The 20,020-nt window shown below is 39.9% G+C and overlaps 1 protein-coding gene across 10 annotated transcripts in view; it reads left to right on the forward strand.

The window, feature by feature from the left end:
• Nucleotides 1-20,001, forward strand: part of FAM169A (family with sequence similarity 169 member A) — a 72,109-nt gene extending 52,108 nt beyond the window's left edge. For 7 of the 10 annotated variants that reach the window (XM_068107639.2, XM_078772730.1, XM_078772726.1 and 4 more), the window contains 6 exons: nt 9,289-9,401; nt 11,559-11,625; nt 11,733-11,844; nt 13,941-14,031; nt 15,580-15,733; nt 19,449-20,001. In XM_068107639.2, the coding sequence (XP_067963740.2) occupies nt 9,289-9,401; nt 11,559-11,625; nt 11,733-11,844; nt 13,941-14,031; nt 15,580-15,726 (530 nt within the window). In that variant the 3' untranslated portion in view covers nt 15,727-15,733; nt 19,449-20,001. Of the gene's footprint in view, nt 1-9,288; nt 9,402-11,555; nt 11,626-11,732; nt 11,845-13,940; nt 14,032-15,579; nt 15,734-19,448 lie in introns of all 10 variants that reach the window. The other 3 variants (XM_068107636.2, XM_068107640.2, XM_068107637.2) reach the window with 1 other exon arrangement.
• The last annotated feature ends 19 nt before the right edge of the window (nt 20,002-20,020 follow it).

Raw genomic sequence — 20,020 nt, forward strand, 5'->3', positions numbered from 1 at the left:
TAATGTCATTCAAATATCCTCCGGTATAAATTCAGTATTAATTCATTGTGATTTGATTGATGGTGCTTATAACGATGGAATAAGAACAAATACAATATTTTCATTCAGCGCATACTCAACCCCGATTGGTTATAAATTTAATATGGAACCAAAAAATCTTGTCTATTTACCTGTGTCAGGAAAAACCATATACAGAGTAAATTTTAGGATAACCGACCAAGATAATCGTATGATATCCTTTAATGATGAAATTATATCCATCAGAATTCACCTACGTGAAGTTTTTCAATAAATAAATAATGGTTATTGTGAGAAAACACGAGTTGGGAAAATATAAAATAATTACAGGGGATGGGATGTTCCTTTCACCATACTATAAGGGTGAAGGTATGTTTCTTGGGAGAGGATACTATAAACCAAAGAGACAACGGGGTGTGGGACATCAATTTAGAAATAAAGGAGATGGGATAATTGATACTCTAATGGGTATTGGTTCAACCATCCTTAAACATAAAGACCTAATTGGTTCAACTGCTTCAGCCGTGGGCTCAGTTGCGGGTGCTATAAAGAGTATAAAAGATGCTCAAAAGGAGTCTCATAAATTACAAGCAATCAAAGAAATTAAAAAAGGTAAAACTCAACTATCTTCACAAGAACGACAAAAAATCATTAAAATACTTGGGTCAGGGTTTCAACGATTTTAATGCTATATAAATACAAGTATGGAAGCGATTGATAGTATCTATGATTTGGATGATACGATTATCATTTCAAACTCCACTAAAAAGGAAGACTATTTTAAGGTAAATGCTATAACAGGAACAGACTGGAATTCAAACGGAACAAAAAGTTTTGAAATAAATAATCAACAAACTTACTTGAATATAGCTGATAGTTTCTTGCTGTGTAAATTTAAATTCACTAAGGCTGCGAATAATACTAATGCTACACTCGTAAATGATTTCTTCTGGAAAATGTTTGACAGTGTCCGCCTGTATATTGGAACACAAGAGGTTGAAGCGGTTGATTATGTCTCTGCTACATCTGAAATGATGAAATTTACACTATATTCGTTTAGTGATAGAATGGGTAAGGGAGCTGTTGAAGGTTTTATTCCTGATATGTCAACAGGAACAAACGCAGACCCTGGTTATAGTCAAAGGAAGTCAATGTATAATGATGACGCAAAAGCAGAGAATAGTTTTACGGTAGCAGTACCTCTGAAAGGTATATTTGGATTTTGTGATTATGATAAAGTTTTGTATGGGCTTAAAATTAGATTTCAACTACAAAGGAATGATAATGTAAATAGGTTGCTTTTTGGGGTTGAAAATGCTTTTGGAGAAAATAATAAATTTGTTATTAATGATTTGTGTTGGTATATCAGTGAATATACTCCTAATCTTAAAACGGAAGAGATGTTAAATAGAAGACTTAACTCAAAGAAACCGCTAAATGTATCATACCTTAAAAGAAGATGTCAACACGTTAAACTGGAACACACTACCTACACCTGGAATTTGGGTGTTCTTGAAGGAAAGCCACGATACCTCTGGCTCATTTTTAAGAAACCAGATGGAGAGGAGGGTACTAATAAGAATAATGCCCTGAGTGATAATGCTAAGGTGAAACAACTTCGGGTTTCTCTTGATGGGACATTTTATCCGCGAGATAGATTGGAAATTGATTGGGAAAAAAATGATTATGCGGAAGCCTACAAGTCTTACCAAAAGGTGTGTGAAAGCAACGGTAATAATGAACCTATTTTGGATATGGTTGCGTTTCAAAAACTTTATACAATCTACACAATTGACCTGAGTTCTCAAAAGGAAACTATAAAGTCTAATAGAGTGGATACTTCTCTATACATTGAAAGAGGAGAGAATGAAGAAGTTGATGCTTATTGTTTGCTTTTGGAGGAAACAGAATTACAGATTAATACAGATAATGGTGTTATGATTAATATCACATAGGTTTTTTCTCATAAATAAATGGTAGGGGTATATGTTAATCAAATCAATCTTGATAAATTAACATCTTGTATTCAAAATCAAAAGCCTTGTATTATTAATGTTAATACATTTCAAAGAAAAGGAGCAGTAAGAATTGATGTTTTACTCACAAGAGAGCAGGTGAAAACACTAAATGATGCTGGATCACTTAAAATTAAAATGACAAAACCTATGTTAAAGAAATATTCAATAGACGAGTCAAGAGGAGGATTTCTCCCATTTCTAATTCCTTTATTTGCTGGTTTAAGTGCGGCGGGAGCATTGACTGGTGGTATTTCAGCAGCGATAAAAACTGCTAACGAAAGGAAAGCACAACTAAAAGCTCAAAAAGAATTGGAAAGACATAACAAGGAGTTGGAGAAACAAATTAGTGGAAGTGGTGTAATTGTAGATTTTGCTCAAAAACTTGAAAGTCTACCTGATAAAGCTAGATTGTTAGTTGGAGATATGCTTTCCTCTATCGCTCAAGCGGGTGTTAAACTAACTAAACGGGGTAATGGATTGTATCTTTCTCATAAATAAATGGATAAATGGTTTAAACAATTTGGAAAGAATACAACGTCAAATATAGAACTAGCTAAGTATTGTAAAACACTAAAAATTGATAATGTGGTTATTTGTATGAGAGATGAATTAAAAAAGTTGTCCAAGAATACAATGAATATTATTATGAATTTAGACACACAGAATGGTTCTCATTGGGTTTGTATTCATAATAGTCAGGATAAATATTATTTTGATAGTTATGGTATGCCACCACCTGTTGAAGTAATACAATTCTTACAGAATGGTGTTTATCAAACATTTCAAGTTCAAGAAATTAATTCTAAATGTTGTGGTCAATTATGTTTATATGTATTATTTCAACTCAACAATAATGAAAATTTTTATGATATCATTTTTAATCTAATATAAATGACTTATGTTGGAAAAGATGGTTCTATCTTTGGAAAATCCTCTCAGGATATTGATTTATCAAATTATTATACAAAGGCACAGGCTGAACGACAAAAATATAGTGTAAGTAAAAATATTAATATGAAGAATACTTATAAATTAATCAATTATCCAAACCCTACAGATGCGAATGACTTAATTAGATTAAGTGATTTATCACAATATATATTTTTAAAGAAAACAGCACGTTTTGTTAAACAAGTAAAATTTACAACCACAACACCTGGTTATACTGACCATACACCTTTCCTCATTGAATTTAACTACCTGCTTACAATTGAATTTTATAAAGAAGGACATTTAGTTAATATGCGAATTAATAAATGGGGGTATGATATGCCTGATTTAGGGTATAATTGGTCTTTTTCAATAAACATAGAAGACCTACATGATTTAAATCAGTCTCGTAAAGAAGAATATTATCCACTTGGTGAAGATAAGGATTTATGTGGAAGTACAATTAGCAAACAACAAATACGTGATTTTAAGAAAAGAAAAATATATGATAGTATAGCGATGGTTCGCATGACAAAGAAGGAAGGTAATGAGATAAGGATAGAAAGCCGAGGAATACAAACCGATTTGGTAGTGGGAAGATGGGGTGGTATTACCTGTCATAATATTAATCTCACATATATTTCTGATACATAAATGGCAGGAAGAAGACTACAAGAGAATTATAATTTTTGTATTCAAGGATACCTACAAGAAAAGGGTGCTCGGTATTACATACCTTATGATTTGGAGCATATACATGGGAATTTTGTCATTAAAAACTGGCCTTATACTGATATTGTTAAACCCACAAATAGAGACTTGTTTAAAATATTAAATAAAAATGAACTTCTCAAAGTTATGAAATATAAAACTCTTTTAGAAATCGTCAACAAATCTTATTGGTATCCTATTATGAGAAAAATAATTATAGATACAAGAATATCTCAAAATCCAGATGAGTATATGTATAATATTCTTTGGGGTTCAAACTCAAGGGTAGCAAGGGATGAGGAAGGAGTTGAAGAAGAGAAGGAGGAAGGAGTTGAAGAAGAGAAGGAGGAAAGAGAGAAGGAGGAGAAGGGGGAAAGGGAGAAGGAGGAGAGGGAGGAAAAGGAGAAGGAGGAGAAGGATGAAAGGGAGAAAAAGGAGGAGGAGAAGGATGAAAGGGAGAAAAAGGAGGAGGAGGAGAGGGAGGAAAGGGAGAAAAAGGAGGAGGAGGAGAGGGAGGAAAGAGAGAGGGGGGAAAAATATAAAAATATGACCATTCCTGAGATTAATGAAAGATTGAAGGTATTACGACAAATAAATAAATCTCAACGCACTGAAGAGGAAAATAAAGAATTAATGACTCTTCCGAACTTATTGGTTTTTAAATTTGCTATAATGAATTCAGAGCGCAGATATACAACATATAGTTGATGATGTTGGTGTTATTGACTTTAGTTAGTTTTATTTGTAAATAAATGGAGGAGAGAGTGAAGTCATTTCTAAGGATTCTTTATGTTTTAAAAATCAAGATAGAAATGTATATGTTGAAAACCAAAAAGGTTTTGGCACTATGTAGAACTTTTTCTCATAAATAAATATGAGTTATTGTCTCAAATGTAAAAAGAAAACTAAATCTAAAAATATCTCTTATGTTAAAGCTAAAAATAATAGAGTTTATCAAAAAGGAATATGTCAAGTGTGTGGCTCTAAAAAGTGTCAATTCATCTCTCCTAAAAGTGGAGGAGACATACAAAAGTTTTTGTCAGGTAGCAAATTTACAACAACTGGAATTCCAGGGGAATTACACCTTCCAGGGTATTCTTTCTGTGGCCCAGGAACAAACTTGGATAAAAGATTAGATGAGGCTGACAATCCTAAACCTTGGTCTAAACCTACAAATAGGGTTGATGAAGTGTGTATGAAGCATGATATTGCTTATGGGAAAACCACTACATTGACTGAAAAACATAAAGCCGACAGAGAAATGTTGTATAATTTGTCTTTGATACAAAATCCAACGTTGAGAGAGAAAGTTGATAGGTTTATTGTGAGAAATTTGATAAATGCTAAATTGAAACTTGGCCTTGGTTATTCACCCTCAAAAAACTATTAGGCTCTCATGATGTCATCAAGACTGAGGAGCTTTTGGCTGATGAATTACATAAACCTATAATCACAAAGTTTAAAAGAAGGAAAGTTTATTCTAAATACACCGACCACATATGGTCCGCTGATTTAATCGAACTAAAAAATGATAAGGGATACAAGTATGCTTTAACCGTTATTGATTTGAGGAGTAGATTTGCTTGGGTTGTTCCTTTGAAAAACAAGAGAGGTTATACTCTGAAGTTAGCCTTCCAACAGATATTTAATAAAAGTAAAAGAAAACCAAAGAAACTGTGGACCGATGAGGGAACAGAGTTCTATAACAAAATATTTATGAAATTTCTTAAGGGGGAGGGTATTAAATTATACAGCACCTTTAATGAAGGAAAAGCAGTTGTTATTGAGCGTTTTAATCGTACTTTAAAAGAGAAATTATATAAAAAATTCACACAACTCGGTTCCCAAAAATGGGTGTATTTTATTCAGGATATTGTAGATAATTACAATAATACAGTTCATTCATCAACAAAATCAAAACCATCAGAAACATTTACAAAATTAGAATATGAAAAGGAGATTAATTTGAGAAAGCCCAAGTTCAAAGTTGGTGATATTGTAAGAATATACAGATGGAAAAGTCATTTTGAGAAAGGTTATACAAAGAGATGGACTAATGAATTATTCAAAATCGTTGATGTAATGGATACTATGCCTTGGACTTACAAATTATATGATATGAATTGGGAAGAAATCTTGGGTTCATTTTACTCACAAGAATTACAAAAAACAAAACTGATAATTCATTAAACAACAACCATCCATACTTTCATCCACCCAGATTAGCTAATTTAATTAGTAGTAATAAAAAAAATTAAATAAATAAATAAAAATCATAAGCCACACCCACACAGACCCCACCCACAAACCCCACCCACACAGACCCCACCAACAAACCCCACCCACACAGACCCCACCCACACAGACCACACCCACACAGACCACACCCACACAGACCACACCCACACAGACCCCGCCCACACATAAGAAAGCATTGGGGGCTTTTGATGATAAGAGGTTTATTTTAGAAAATGGAATTGATAGTCTCCCTTATGGTTATATAAGTATATAAGTGATAAGATATATAAGTGATAAGATATAAGTGATAAGATATAAGTGATAAGATATAAGTGATAAGATATATGTGATAAGATATATAAGTGATAAGATATATATATAAGTGATAAGTTAAAAAGGGGGGTTAGGGATTTTAACGGGCTACCGCCACCTTTTTTACTATTATATAAATGATAGAACCAAGTATCAACCAGACTAAAGAGTGGAGGTGTAATCAACCTTGGTATATAAATGGAAAACATAACGAATGTGAAAAATATCAGATTCAAGAGGTTGAGAGAATCACTGGTCAGAAGGTTCTCAAGACGGATAAACGTATTCATTTGTTAAGTGGGGTAATGGAGGGCGGGAAGAAAAATATATTAGAGTGGAGTGAGAACTTTAATGGTTATCAATCGGATAATAAATATTATAATTTTAAAATGGTATGTGGGAGAGGAGGAGGTCAAACAAGAACCCTCCGTGAAACATACCACTTTATACTTTCACAACAAAAGGTTAAGGAACCTGTATACTTTATAAATATACTTGATGGGGATGAGTTATATAGGAGAATGGAACTCTTAAAAAAGTTAGAAAGAGATAATATATTTATAGGCTCATTAGTAGAGTGGTCTAAGGAACTACATTAAGGGAGTAGTGGGGGGAATAGGGTAAAAATTACATGGAAGTGAGAAGGATCATAGGTTCATAAGGCTAGAAGGATTATTATAGATTCATAAAGGAAGAAAATCATAGGTTCATAAGGCTAGAAGGATTATAGGTTCATAAGGTGAGAAGGATTATAGGTTCATAAGGCGAGAAGGATTATAGGTTCATAAGGCGAGAAGGATTATAGGTTCATAGAGGGAGAAATAGAGGTGTTTATGATTTTTTTAAAAACAGGGGGGTAAATGACATTAGATAGGGATTTCCCATGTTAAACGGAGGTGTCCCAGAAGCAACATTTATCACCTACTCACGTGACTTGCAGACTATGTAGGAGAGATGTTGTAGTCTTGTCCCACGTGCATGACAGATTAAATCGCAAAATGCCTCTTTTGTTGAAATGGCGATGCAACTCTTCCCCAAATTGATTCCTTTACACCTTGAGCAAACTACTTTTTTATTTGTCTAAGATGAACACTTCACTGTTCTTGAAGCTGTGACCATGCAGGGTCAAGTGCTTACATACAGCATAGTTCAACGTGTCTTCATAAGAGATGGACCGCGATGTTGGTTCATCGATGGGGTTTTTTGTTGTTGTTTTTCGTGTTGCTTGTTCTGAATTGATGAAAAACGTTCCCTTCGTTTTTGTCCAGTGAAAGGACCCATAAACCCTTTTAGACCCTAAAGGGTCTAAGTGGTCTAAAGAGTTTAAAGGGTCTTAAAATGTATAAAGGGTTTATGGGATGGATCTAAGGGGTCTAAAGGGTATGTAAATTCCAATCGTAAAAGGTCTAAGGGGTTTAATGAATCCTAAAGGGTGAAGGGATCTAAGCATCCTAGAGGGTCTAAAAAGTGTTGTGTCAAAGTGTCTAATAATCTATAGGTCTCGCGGTCCAAATGATGCATTCCAACAGTAGTTTGGGTCTCAAATGTCGAACGATCTTAAAAGGGACCAAAAAAGGACCGTCACTTCTCTGCCCCCCTCCCCACGCCCCCAAATCTCTATCCTCCCCTTCCCCATTCCTTTTCCGTTCATCAAAGCAAGAGGGCATTAACGACATACAGGTTAAAATTTCATCAAGACATTCAATTATGTTCAACCCTCAGTTAGTGCGGCAGGTATCTCAAACCCCTGGGGATGTTGCTAACCATGGCCAAAGCCCCGTCGCACTAACCGAGGGATATGAAATAACTTCATTTCATTCACAATCTCATGCGATTACAGAATCTCATGATATGTGATGGACATGCAAACATAGATTACATTTTGAGTTAATTAGTTAATTATCTCACCACATTTTGGGAAATTGTAGAAAAAAAGAAAAGCATTTGTTTTTTGCGCATAAACGTCCTGAATCAACATGCTGAGCTTAAAAACAATCATCTGAGCCATCTCGGAGGAATAGGTAAAAAAGCGAAGAAATGTTAATGGACCTAACGGAAGGATGGACGGACAGAGTGACTAAAGGACATCACTCTGGCTTTAACGGCTCATCTCGACTCCATCGTAGACGAGCCAAAAACAGCTTTATATAGGTTTTCAGTTGCACCAGTAAAATGTTGAATTTGAAAATCTCTCAGTCCCTCCTCTTCCACTCGAAGTTGCTACTTGCATGAAAATTGTTTCAAAATGTGAATGGCACCCTTTTAATTGTAGATATTCATGATTAAAGGTTGGCAGATTTGTCTAAACTTACTTTTATAAATTGCATGTGTCATGCATTTCGTGGTGGGAGTGAGGAGGGGAGTTGAGCATTGAAATGAGGAAGATGGCTCGCTGCATCCGAAGGCGAGCATGATCTATGAAGTTGCAAAACGTGACTGATGCATTCAATAATACCACAGGGTGGGTATTTGTTGCCAGCTTGGTTTGGCTTTGCTGTTGATGGTCTCGTGAGTTACGAAGATTTGTCCCACATTGATCATCGTAATCATCCATGCCGTATATACAGTGTCGCTTCTTCTGGAGCAGTTTCTTGGCTGGGCCACTCTGAGGCAGGATACACTGGTGAGAATGCAGGAATTTCGAATTTGGCCAAGATGCTGGTGATTGCTCGTCTACTTTTGACGAAGGACACTGTGGGATCTTTAATGTCCACCAACTAATGCTTGCAGACACTCCTTCCGAGAGACGGTGGACACATGGAACCGCGCACATTGAGTCGAGTGTACATCCCTCTAAGTTATTATGCCAGCCTCCATAATCAAACGCCAATGGAAAAATCTCCAGTACAGTTATTTGACCTGGAATGGCCATTTTCTCGACTTGATCACATGATTTGATGCTGAAATGTGACTGGACAACTCGCACATAATTGATGCTGAAATGTGATTGGACAACTCGTAGACCCATCCTGGGTTACCAAGCATGAATAGTGTGCTTTGTTTACAGCCTTATTGTTTCTCTTACCATTGCCATGTATTGTTCTTTATTTATAATCTCCAGAAAAGAAACTCGCTTTCAGATCGTGTGAGGCAGACATTTGCTTTCCGGAAGGAATCCAGGTCACGATGTCGCCCAGACCGGCCATAAAATGTACTGCGAAAAAGCCAAGTATGGTGCGTACTCTTTCTTTCTTTCTTTTCTGTACAAAGTTTAGGCTCATGTTGGAGTGCGGTGACGGAGGGTAGAAGATTATGTACTAACAGGCATTGGAAAACGTGGATGCAACAAGGGGATTATCAAGTGGGAAAGAGAGAGAAGAGGAAAGGAAACGGTAAACTGCAAGTACATGAGGAGACATGGGGGGTGGTGAATAAGGATATAAAGAGACCATTGGTAGGGATGGAGGTATACTACCAAGTATCTTGAAACCTGACAAGGAAAAATGAGATTGAACAGACTGAGGAAGGGGTGGGAAAGGAGCAAGCCTGGGTTTTTATTTTGTGGGAAATGGCAATGTTGTGGAATTGCACAGCACAATGCGAATTTTTTTTTATACATGGTCGAGGCTCATGGTAAAGCCAGAGCAGAACAGAAGGGAACAAAATGGAAAGGGGGAAACGCCAACAGCCGAGTAGAGGCATGAGTGACATAAAGGGGAGGCGGTGGGGTTGAACAAGCTGTACACGAGCTGAATGAAACGCAGCAAAAAAAGGAAGGGAAAGTGGGGGTGAGACATAAAAGGAACATAAAAGAGAGACATAAAATGAGACATAAAAGGAAAGACCTTGCATTGTGGAGGATGCCTAGTTGGTGGCTAGCTTTTGGAGCCATCTTGGAAATATGGTCTGCCCAATAAAGATCATGGCTGATGGTGAGACCTAAAAGTATAAGTGACTTATCTTCAAGTGGTTTGTTTAAGAAGGAGATGGGAGGGTTTGCCAAATGGTGCTTTGAGAGACAGAGTGTGTGGAATTTGTTGGGGTTGAAAGTCATATTCCACGTGTTGGACTAGTACCTAATTATATCAAGGTCTGCAGAGGGCAAAGGCGAGATTATTCGGTAAGACATGAGGATTTTCCAGGAAATCAGAAAGATCATTGAAGAAGATTAAGGAGAATGACTGGGCCCAAGGCACCCCAGCCTTGAGGGGGAGAGGTGAGAGAATCCCATTAAGAGCTACACTCTGGTTATGTGAGTGGTGGAAGTCAGTGATTCATTAGAGGCGGTTCAGATAGACCAAGGAATGGCTCGGCCTTGGTTGCCATAAGCAGAAGGTTTGGAGATATATTTGCCAAACTGTATCAAATGCTTGAAATGTGTCCAGAGAGATGGCCCTGATCCCCATGTCTAAGATTGCAGGCTTTCATCCATCGTTGGGAGGGTAGAAGCAAAGCAGCATGTGCATTGTGCATGGTAGAATGTCTGAGTCTGAAACTGAACTGATGATCTTCAATCAGACCATTGAAGAATAGGAAATCGTCTGCAAAAACGAAAACTGCATTTTCCATATCAGAAATGTCGTTAATGTAAACCAGGAACAGGACTGGGTCCAAGCCACTACCTTGGCGTACCCCAGCCTTTACCAGGAGAGCAGAAGAGAGGATTTTGGTGAAATGTATACGCTAACCGCATAACTTGAATGGAGGAAGTCAGCAAGCCGGGAAAGAAGGTGGTCATTATTCCACAGTAAGAAAGGTCATCAATTTCCTTGGTTGTGCGGAATGCTTAGGACGTGTCCGGCGATACGGTCCTGACCTCTTGTTTGACATCCAGGGCCTCCAACCATTTATGAGAGAAGCAGCAGTATGTTTAGATTTGAATAACCAGGACACAATCCAAACTGATGGTCAGAGATCAGGTCGTTTGAGAAAGGAAAGACCATGTTAGCTGAGATGATGAATACCCTGGCTGTACTTGTAAGTAGAGGTAAGCTAAGTGACCAAGAGGTGAGAGGTTATGTTTCTGCATCCTTATTTTGGTGCATTCCTGTGACACTGCAGCTGTGAGTGGGGCTAAGGTGAAGGACAGGCTGATGATGGCATACAGTACAAATCAGAACATCAAACGAGAATTTGAGAATTCAGGCATGTACGTTAGAGACAGATTCAAACATATCACTTTTTACAACAAAAAAAATCTTAAGATTATATCATTATCAACCCATATTATCAATTACTTGTAATAATTTTCCCTTTGTCGATGAGGGGTATCACCACTCCGTTTTGGACTTTGATGGAGGGTGTCGAAGGATGATTGTTTTTCTTGCATTTAAGGTTCTAAACAGACAATCTGTTGATTTATGAAATTATTTTTATACTACTCTGAAGCAGGTTGCTTGTGGACCGATTGCTTCAACACCTCAGAAGCCACCAGTCATCGCACCACTCTGTGGTGGAGGTTTGTATTATTAACTGACCTTGTGATGCTATTTCTCACCACCAATCTATAACCATACCCCTCACCTTGTTCTTTATATATCATTGTAATACTATTTTTATTTTCAGGTGAGGACATCCCAGGTCCATCTTCGAGACTCGGGCACAAAGCTGAAATCCACATGGATGACTCGGCTGATTGTACAGACCGTCCTTTGGATGGACACCCATCAAGCAGCAGGTCATTGGTGCACTTGTGTCATCACCAAACTTACAAAGCAGGAACTGTTAATTCTCAATGTTATGTTGATTGGGAAGCTGTGATCTGGTACTGGATTCATCTGTTGATGAGTTTGGAGTTTCGACCATTAATTCATGTTGGTGGGGTTGAACTGTATCACAAAACAAACAAGAAAGAGCAATCAGAGATTGCAAACCCTTGCCAGGATGTATTTTAAGTGTTTTTTAAGGCTTTTGTGTTAAAACAAATATGGCGGCCGAACCACATGACCGATGACGTCATCCTTTTTTCTAAACTAATTTATTCCTACATTATGCTCAAGAAATTTCATCTTGATCGGATGAAGTTTTGTACTTGTCGAATTATGAAGTCATAATGGAGGCACCTATGACATCATCATTAACATATTTTATTCTCCATGGAGAGTTCTTTACAATGAGCCTTGTCTCAATTTTTTTCTATTCAGCGCTTTTGGAGATAGAGGTGCAAAGTTTTTCGGTTTTTCCAAGATGGCGGCCGGAGCACGTGACCTATGACGTCATAATTATCATAAAAATATTCCACCGGTGGAGTTGCACCTTTGGTGAAAATTCCCTGTCAATCGGACCAACGGTTGCAGAGAAAATCATATTTATTCTGTGCGGACAAACAAACGAAACGGACTCAAATGCAATACCTTCTGCTCTGGCGAGGGTAACTAGAGATTTCATAGAACACCTTACCCTGCGCAGTGTTTAAATCTATATTGGAATAAAATAATGGTTTTAAAGGTCGGATTGACGAAATGCGGAATTTTAGCGCCGTTGATGCAGTCTTATACACCACCTTGTTTAACATGTCCAAGTACTGCAAAGCTAGAGGTTTTTGGAAGTGGTAAGAAGGCAATTTGTGTTCCAGTGTTCAAGTATATCATTAATTAAATCGAAATAAAATAGATTGTAAAGGTCATATAAAAAATTCATTCAAGAATTTACCCCCGTTGACGCAGTGGCCGTTACACCACCTTATTTAAGACGTTCCGTGCCGTTAAATAACTCCAGGTGGGTTTCCTCAGCCTGTCATCCTTCCGAGGTCTGCAAAATGAGTATCGGCTTACTGGAAACGAGGCACTGTCGAAGGTAAGCAGATGTTGAAGACCAAGCAGCCAGTTACCAGCTATTCCTTAACAACGGTTACCAATGGAGTGCTTGCTTGAATACTGAAGCCACTTGGCGATCGATCAATCGCTCTGCAAGAAACTTTGTAACTGAACACAATCCCGACGTTCGAGGCCTGAGCCTAGATCTACTGTAATCTATATTTCCCAGAGGATAATAACAAGACCCTTCCTGCAGCTCCTTTACAGAGTGGATGTACTCATTCATCTAAATGTGGCATTATTGGTAGGGGGTGAATACTTTATCATTATTGTCTGTTTCATGACTATAATTAGTTGTAAGTGTTTTGCCTTGTTGCTGGATCGTAGAGTAAACAAAGGTGTTGAGGGTAAATTGCACCATTTGCAGTGAATAGCTTCACTTCATATTTCAACAGTCAGTGCAAAAAGAGTTGGACCCCCTGCCAATATTTTATACCCCCATTTTTTAGGGTAACCATCTGCTATTGTATTTAACCCAACACTCTTACTTGCAGGTTCTATTTTCTTATCTGCTCTGTCTTTTCATGTTCTGCGATTTCCTTACTTATGATTCCTATCATTGCCCTACTGCTCGACTGTCAGTATGCTAAGTTTTTACCCTGTTAAATCGCTATTCTATGAGCCTCTATTTTGGATTAAAGATAAAAAATGTTGGCTGGCACCACACGCAGGGCAGACCAAACTATAGACAGATTCCCTCTCCCCGATTAAGGTCATGCTTGGATTTCACCGACATCAGAAAGCAAAGGTTGATTCCTTCAAAAATATCTCGGGCACCAGAGTCTTGGGATTCCATCATTGATGCGGTTGCCATCAGTTGGATTTGAGCCCACAATAGATAGTACTGTTTAATTTTTTTTTATGAAGGGGGGGAGGGTGAAGGAGGGGGATTTTAAGGTGTTGGAGGAGTTGATAACCAGTGTCTTAATGTACCAATACTACGGCCTCCATCTCCCAGTGCCAAGCGGAGAAAGGGTCACTCAGAAGAAGCTTCAGTTCAGGAAGACCTGGTGAATGGAAAAACAGTTGCACATCTAGCAGACAATGGGGTAATGTACATTCTACTGTCATATGTTTTCATTTCAACCTTTTCCTTTTCATTTAAGTTGGCCAGGGCAATTTTTAACATTCATATTTGGAAGATGATATTTCTTTTGGCCTCGTGTATTCCCCAGAATGTTTTATTTTCACTCACAATGTACAACTTTGGAATGTTGTGCTCAAAGGGTGGTGCAACCTTGGCTAGGCTCGCCCTTGTGGGTGAGCATCCTGAGTTTGGAGCGCACCCTCGCGGTGTGCAATTTGAGCTTTGAGAGTGCCCTCATGGTGCGTGACCTGGGCTTTGAGCGTGCCCTCACTGGTGCGTAAAGTGAGCTTGGAGCATACCCTCGCGGTGCACAATTTGAGCTTGGAATGCGCCCTCGTGGTGCGTGACCTGGGCTTGGAGTGCATCCTCGTGTGTGCGTGACCTGGGCTTTGAGCGTGCCTTTGCTGGTGCGCAACCTGAGCTTGGAGCGTGCCCTCGTGAGTGTGTAACCAAAGCTTGGAGTGCATCCTCACGAGTGCGCAAACTGAGCTTGGAGCGCACCCTCGCAGTGCGCAATTTGAGCTTTGAGAGTGCCCTCGTGGTGTGTGACCTGGGCTTTGAGCGTGCCCTCACGAGTGCGCAAACTCAACTTGGAGCGCACCCTCGCAGTGTGCAATTTGAGTTTGGAGAGTGCCCTCGTGGTGCGTGACCTGGGCTTTGAGCGTGCCCTCACTGGTGTGTAAAGTGAGCTTGGAGCGTGCCCTTACGGGTGCGTAAAGTGAGCTTGGAGCGTGCCCTCGCGGTGCGCAATTTGAGCTTGGAATGCACCCTCGTGGGTGTGTGACCTGGGCTTGGAATGCGCCCTCGTGGGTGTGTGACCTGGGCTTGGAATGCGCCCTCGTGGGTGTGTGACCTGGGCTTGGAATGCGCCCTCGTGGGTGTGTGACCTAGGCTTGGAATGCGCCCTCGTGGGTGTGTGACCTGGGCTTGGAATGCGCCCTCGTGGGTGTGTGACCTGGGCTTGGAATGCGCCCTCATGGGTGTGTGACCTGGGCTTGGAATGCGCCCTCGTGGGTGTGTGACCTGGGCTTGGAATGCGCCCTCGTGGGTGTGTGACCTGGGCTTGGAATGCGCCCTCGTGGGTGTGTGACCTGGGCTTGGAATGCGCCCTCGTGGGTGTGTGACCTGGGCTTGGAATGCGCCCTCGTGGGTGTGTGACCTGGGCTTGGAATGCGCCCTCGTGGGTGTGTGACCTGGGCTTGGAATGCGCCCTCGTGGGTGTGTGACCTGGGCTTTCAGCATGCCATCGCGGGTGCGCGACCTGGGCTTTCAGCGTGCCATCGCGGGTGCGCAATCTGAGCTTGGAGCGTGCCATCACGGGTGCTCAACCCAAGCTTGAAACGTGCCCTTGCCGGTACACAACCTGAGCGGGTGCGCCTTCGTGGGAGCACAACTTTGGAGCTTGGTCAGGATTGCTTTGATAACCATGCACACAAAGGGCTCAATGTGGGATAGTCCTATTTGTTGTATTCATGGTGGAGCTGAAGAGCCGTCCCCTGGCTTGGTGCAGGGTGCTGAAACGCATTGCGAGACTCTGCTGGAGAAACAAAATGGTTCCAGTCCACCCGCTCAGATGTCACTACATGCTGTGGACATTTCAGGCAAGATGAGTCTGAAACTATCAAACGTCAGTTCTACTGCCTCAAATGGGAGATGAAAAAAAGGTAAAATAATTTTTTATTGCTGTGCCAATTAGAGGTTTTCTTTTCTTTCTAGTAAAGTTTGATCATCCAGCATTTCGTTGAAAAGTGTCTGCAGCACCACGACAATTAATTTTGCTTTTAAATTTATGCACGCATCGTCATTATCATGGTTATAATTTACGCCTCATTTGCACTGAAGAACATTCCAGCAGAGCTTTCTACATCTTCATGAAGTGTGGGCATTGTGTATGGTTCCAAAATATAGCATGGAGTAGTTTCTCATAGTACTGACATGTATTTTGCTCCTTTATATGCAAATTTGGACCACGTTTCATCCCAATATTGCTGTACAGGACGAGGTGTGCCTTTGGATACATACTGCAATGAAATGCAAATGAGCACCTTTTCACTATTTCATTGTGATACCAGTTCAGTCTGTGTCTTCTCTTATGCCCAAACCACCAAGTCTTAAATCTCCAAAGAGCCATGGAGGCTTTCCTTCATCTGCCATTTTCTTTTCCATGGTGTTACTGGGGGTTGTGGATTTGATATTGCTAGGACCTACAAACCTCCAACCTGCACTGGACCAAGATAGGAGAGCATCCCAAGGGAACACTTCACTTACCTAGTGGAGGGCAAGGTTTCCTTGTGGAAGATGAAGAAGGCAGGCTTAACCTGTTGCAGCACAGGAAAAGCTCATAATACGAATGAAGCATTTATATCTCGTTCAAACTGCAAAGCATTCCATTCCCGGAACAACTTGAGCACCACCACTTATCCACTTAAATCCCGCCTTCTGCAAGGAAATCCCACCTTCAACCTGGCTGTTCTGGCGGAACGCTTTCACAGCTTGTCCTGCCTAAGGACCAGCGTACATTTTTATCAAATGTTTCCAGCCCTCAGTCATCACACACATTGCAAGGCTGTACACCCTGCTGCTCCTGACACTGTAAGCTGTACTGCTTCATCCATATAATTTTGCTGTTTAGGATGCATTTCCTGCACTTTCAACACCTTATCTTTCTTTAAATGACTACATTAAATCTGTACTCCACACGATGAGCAGTTCAGGAAAAAAAGATTACTTTGTGGATCTGGAAGACGGTGGCACTAAGAGCAGCAACAATAAAGGCTGTGGGTTTGTGAGAACAATTGTCAGGAAGATTGAAGGAATGAAGAGGGTATATAGGAGGATGGCCGAACTTAAGGAGGAGATTTGTGTGCAGACAAGCTTGACTGGAGGATTGGTCAAGAACCGGCCGAAGTGGGAAGGGTACCTGGTGCGTATGGAGGAACTTAGACTTCTGAAGAAAGCAGATGTGTTGAAAGATTGAAGCAGTAGAAAATGTGGTGGACTGCACTTGAGATGGTATAGAATTGTGAGGGACATCATAAAGGTGGAGGTGTATGGAGAGTGGTGAGATATGGCTGGTTAAAGAGGGCAGTGGAGAAGTCTTGTGGCTGGCAGAGTAGCAGCTTATTACCTACAAGTTGACCGTATCTCATGTAAAGGGATTTTGAGGAAGAACGTGTGTCAAAGCATGTTGGGCATGTGTAATTATATAATTGATAGAGGGAGACTCGGAGAAATACAGTCGTCGCCAATAATATTGGCCCCCTTGCACTTTTTGCAAATAACTCACAATTTTCTCTAAAAATAAGTTGAAATTGACAAATGTTTTTGGTCTCCACAATTCTATATTTCACTGTTGATATTACAGAACCTTTGTTTTTGATTCAGAACTTAATATATCCTTTCAAATCAGAAAATAAAAATAAATGGCATTGACAAAATTATTGACACCCTTGACTTCTTATTTGGTAGCACCAAATAATTTGGTTTGTTGCCTTTGGACAAAGCAACTGCAGTCAAGCACTTCCTATAGCCATGAATACGCTTCCTACACCTCTCTACTGGCAGTTTGGCCCACTCTTCTTGTGCAACCTGCTCCAGTTCTCCCAGATTTGAAGGGTGCGTTCTCCCAACTGCTGTTTTCAGATCTCCCCACAGGTGTTCAATGGGATTTAGATCCAGACTCATTGCTGGCCACTTCAGAACAGTCCAGCGTTTTGTCTTGAACCATTCCTGGGTGCTTTTTGAAGTGTGTTTGGGGTCATTGTCCTGTTGCAAGACACATGACCATTGACTGAGACCCATCTTTCTGACACGGGGTTGAACATTGTGCTCCAAAATACCTTTGTAATCTCCTGATTTAATGATTCCATGCACACATTCAAGGCACCCAGTGCCAGAGGCAGCACAGCAACACGAAAACATCACTGAACCTCCTCCATGTTTGAATGTAGGGAAGGTGTTCTTTTCTTTGAAGGCTTCATTTTGTTTTCTGTAAACATAGAGATGATGTGTTTTACCAAAAAGCTCTAATTTGGTCTCATCTGTCCACAGGATATTCTCCCAGAAGGATTTTGGCTTGTTGAGGTGGGTTTTGGAAAATTCCAGTCAGGCTTTCTTATGTATCTCTCTCAGCAGTGGCGTCCTCCTGGGTCTCCTACAATGGAACCCCCTTTCATTGAGTTGGTGACAGATGGTGCGAGTTGAAACTGTCGTACATTGTGTCTGAAGGTCAGCTTGAATCTGTGTGGCAGTTGATCGAGGTGCTTTCTCCACCATTCAAACAATCCTTCGCTGCAATATTCGATCAAGTTTTCTCTTGCGTCCACATCCAGGGAGGTTGGCTACAGTGCTATAGGCCTTAAACTTCCTGATAACATTGCGTATGATGGACACAGGAACATCAAGGTCTCTGGAGATGGACTAGTAGTCTTGAGATTGTGCATGCTTGGTTACAATCTTGTCTGACCTCCTCAGACAATTCTCTGGTTTTCTTTCTTTTCTCCATGCTCATTGCGGAACACACACTGCCACAAAACAGCAGAATGACTCCTTTTCTCTATTCAAACTGGTTGAATGAATGATTTTTATATTGCATGCACCTGCAACTCACCACAGGTGAGTTCAATTGCAAAGTAAAGGAGAATCACCTGCTTGAAATCTAATTGTTTCTAACAACTTCTAAAAGGTGCCAATAATAATGTCCGGGACATTTTAGGATTTCTGTGCGGAATAAGCTAAGATTTAGTTTTTTTTTTTCAGATTTTTTTTTGTTTTGTTCCACTGCAAACCAAATAAACACATACGTGGATACCAAAAGATTTTTTTATTTCAACAATTTTCTGGAAGAAATGGTGCATTATTTGAAGAAAGTGCAATGGTGCCAAGGGCCACGACTGTGAGGGATGTGGGAAAGAAATGAGGACAAGGAGGATGCACGGGGTGGAGAAGAGGGAAACAGCCGCAAACATTCAATAGTACAAGTGGAAGGAAAATCCTCTTACAGAAGAGGATTTATCGAATCTTCTTCAATTTATTTGGCAAGTTCTCTCCATGAGGAATTCCATTTACTCAATTCTTACTTGTTCTATACTGCAGAATAAATATTTTGGGCACAGAAAGCGTCCATGCCAAATTTTGTCAATCCCTAATCCTGTGAATCCGTCCATGTCAATCCTCAATCCTGTAATTCTAACTTCATCCCCTCCCTTCATTACCGTTTTCTACCTGAAAACTGCACAGGTGCCCTGTTGATATTGTTTTTTTTTGTTGTTTTTTTTTACTTTAACTAACGTAATACTCGAAACCACAATTTTAGAGAAAAATAAATACACTGTAACCCACAAGTGTGATACACAGCTCTGCACTTTTCTTGCCTTGCAGTTCATGGTTCTTGAGGAGGCTTTGGCCCACGGGACAGTGAGCGTGGGAAGCGTGCTGTGAATCGCATGTGGCTGCACAAGATGGCTTTTGCCTTTATTTAATCAAGTTGTTCACTTTATCATTTATTTGGTTCAATTGTTGGAAATGCTTCATTGGTGGGATTATTTTTGCACAATACGTTTCATCTTATTTAACTGGTTTCAGATTTTAAGTAATTTATCGTGTTTCATTAAAGGCTTTGTCTCAAAATTGTCGAAATGTTTAATTTTGTACCAAACTGTGACAAATTAATGGGCAAACTATTTCTATCTCCCCTTTCTAAGACACATTGATCTACCCTTTTTAAGAGTTTTGAGTCACCATCTGTGCCACATCTGTCCCTATGTACTCGGAGTAGCGACAAGGCGCATCCCAAAAATATCTACTCATGAGTGCCATTTTGTTGCCATTGATAGCTCGTTATTCTTTGTAAAATCACAGGATACTGTGACAGTTGTCAGAAGGGAAAAAAAATGTTGGGTAAATAAAGTTGCTCGTCTGAGGTGGAAACCAATTTTGGTGTGGTTTGTGCC

This window comes from Myxine glutinosa, chromosome 2 (assembly GCF_964187855.1).
Source record: "Myxine glutinosa chromosome 2, kmMyxGlut1.1, whole genome shotgun sequence".
NCBI classification, from domain to species: domain Eukaryota; kingdom Metazoa; phylum Chordata; class Myxini; order Myxiniformes; family Myxinidae; genus Myxine; species Myxine glutinosa.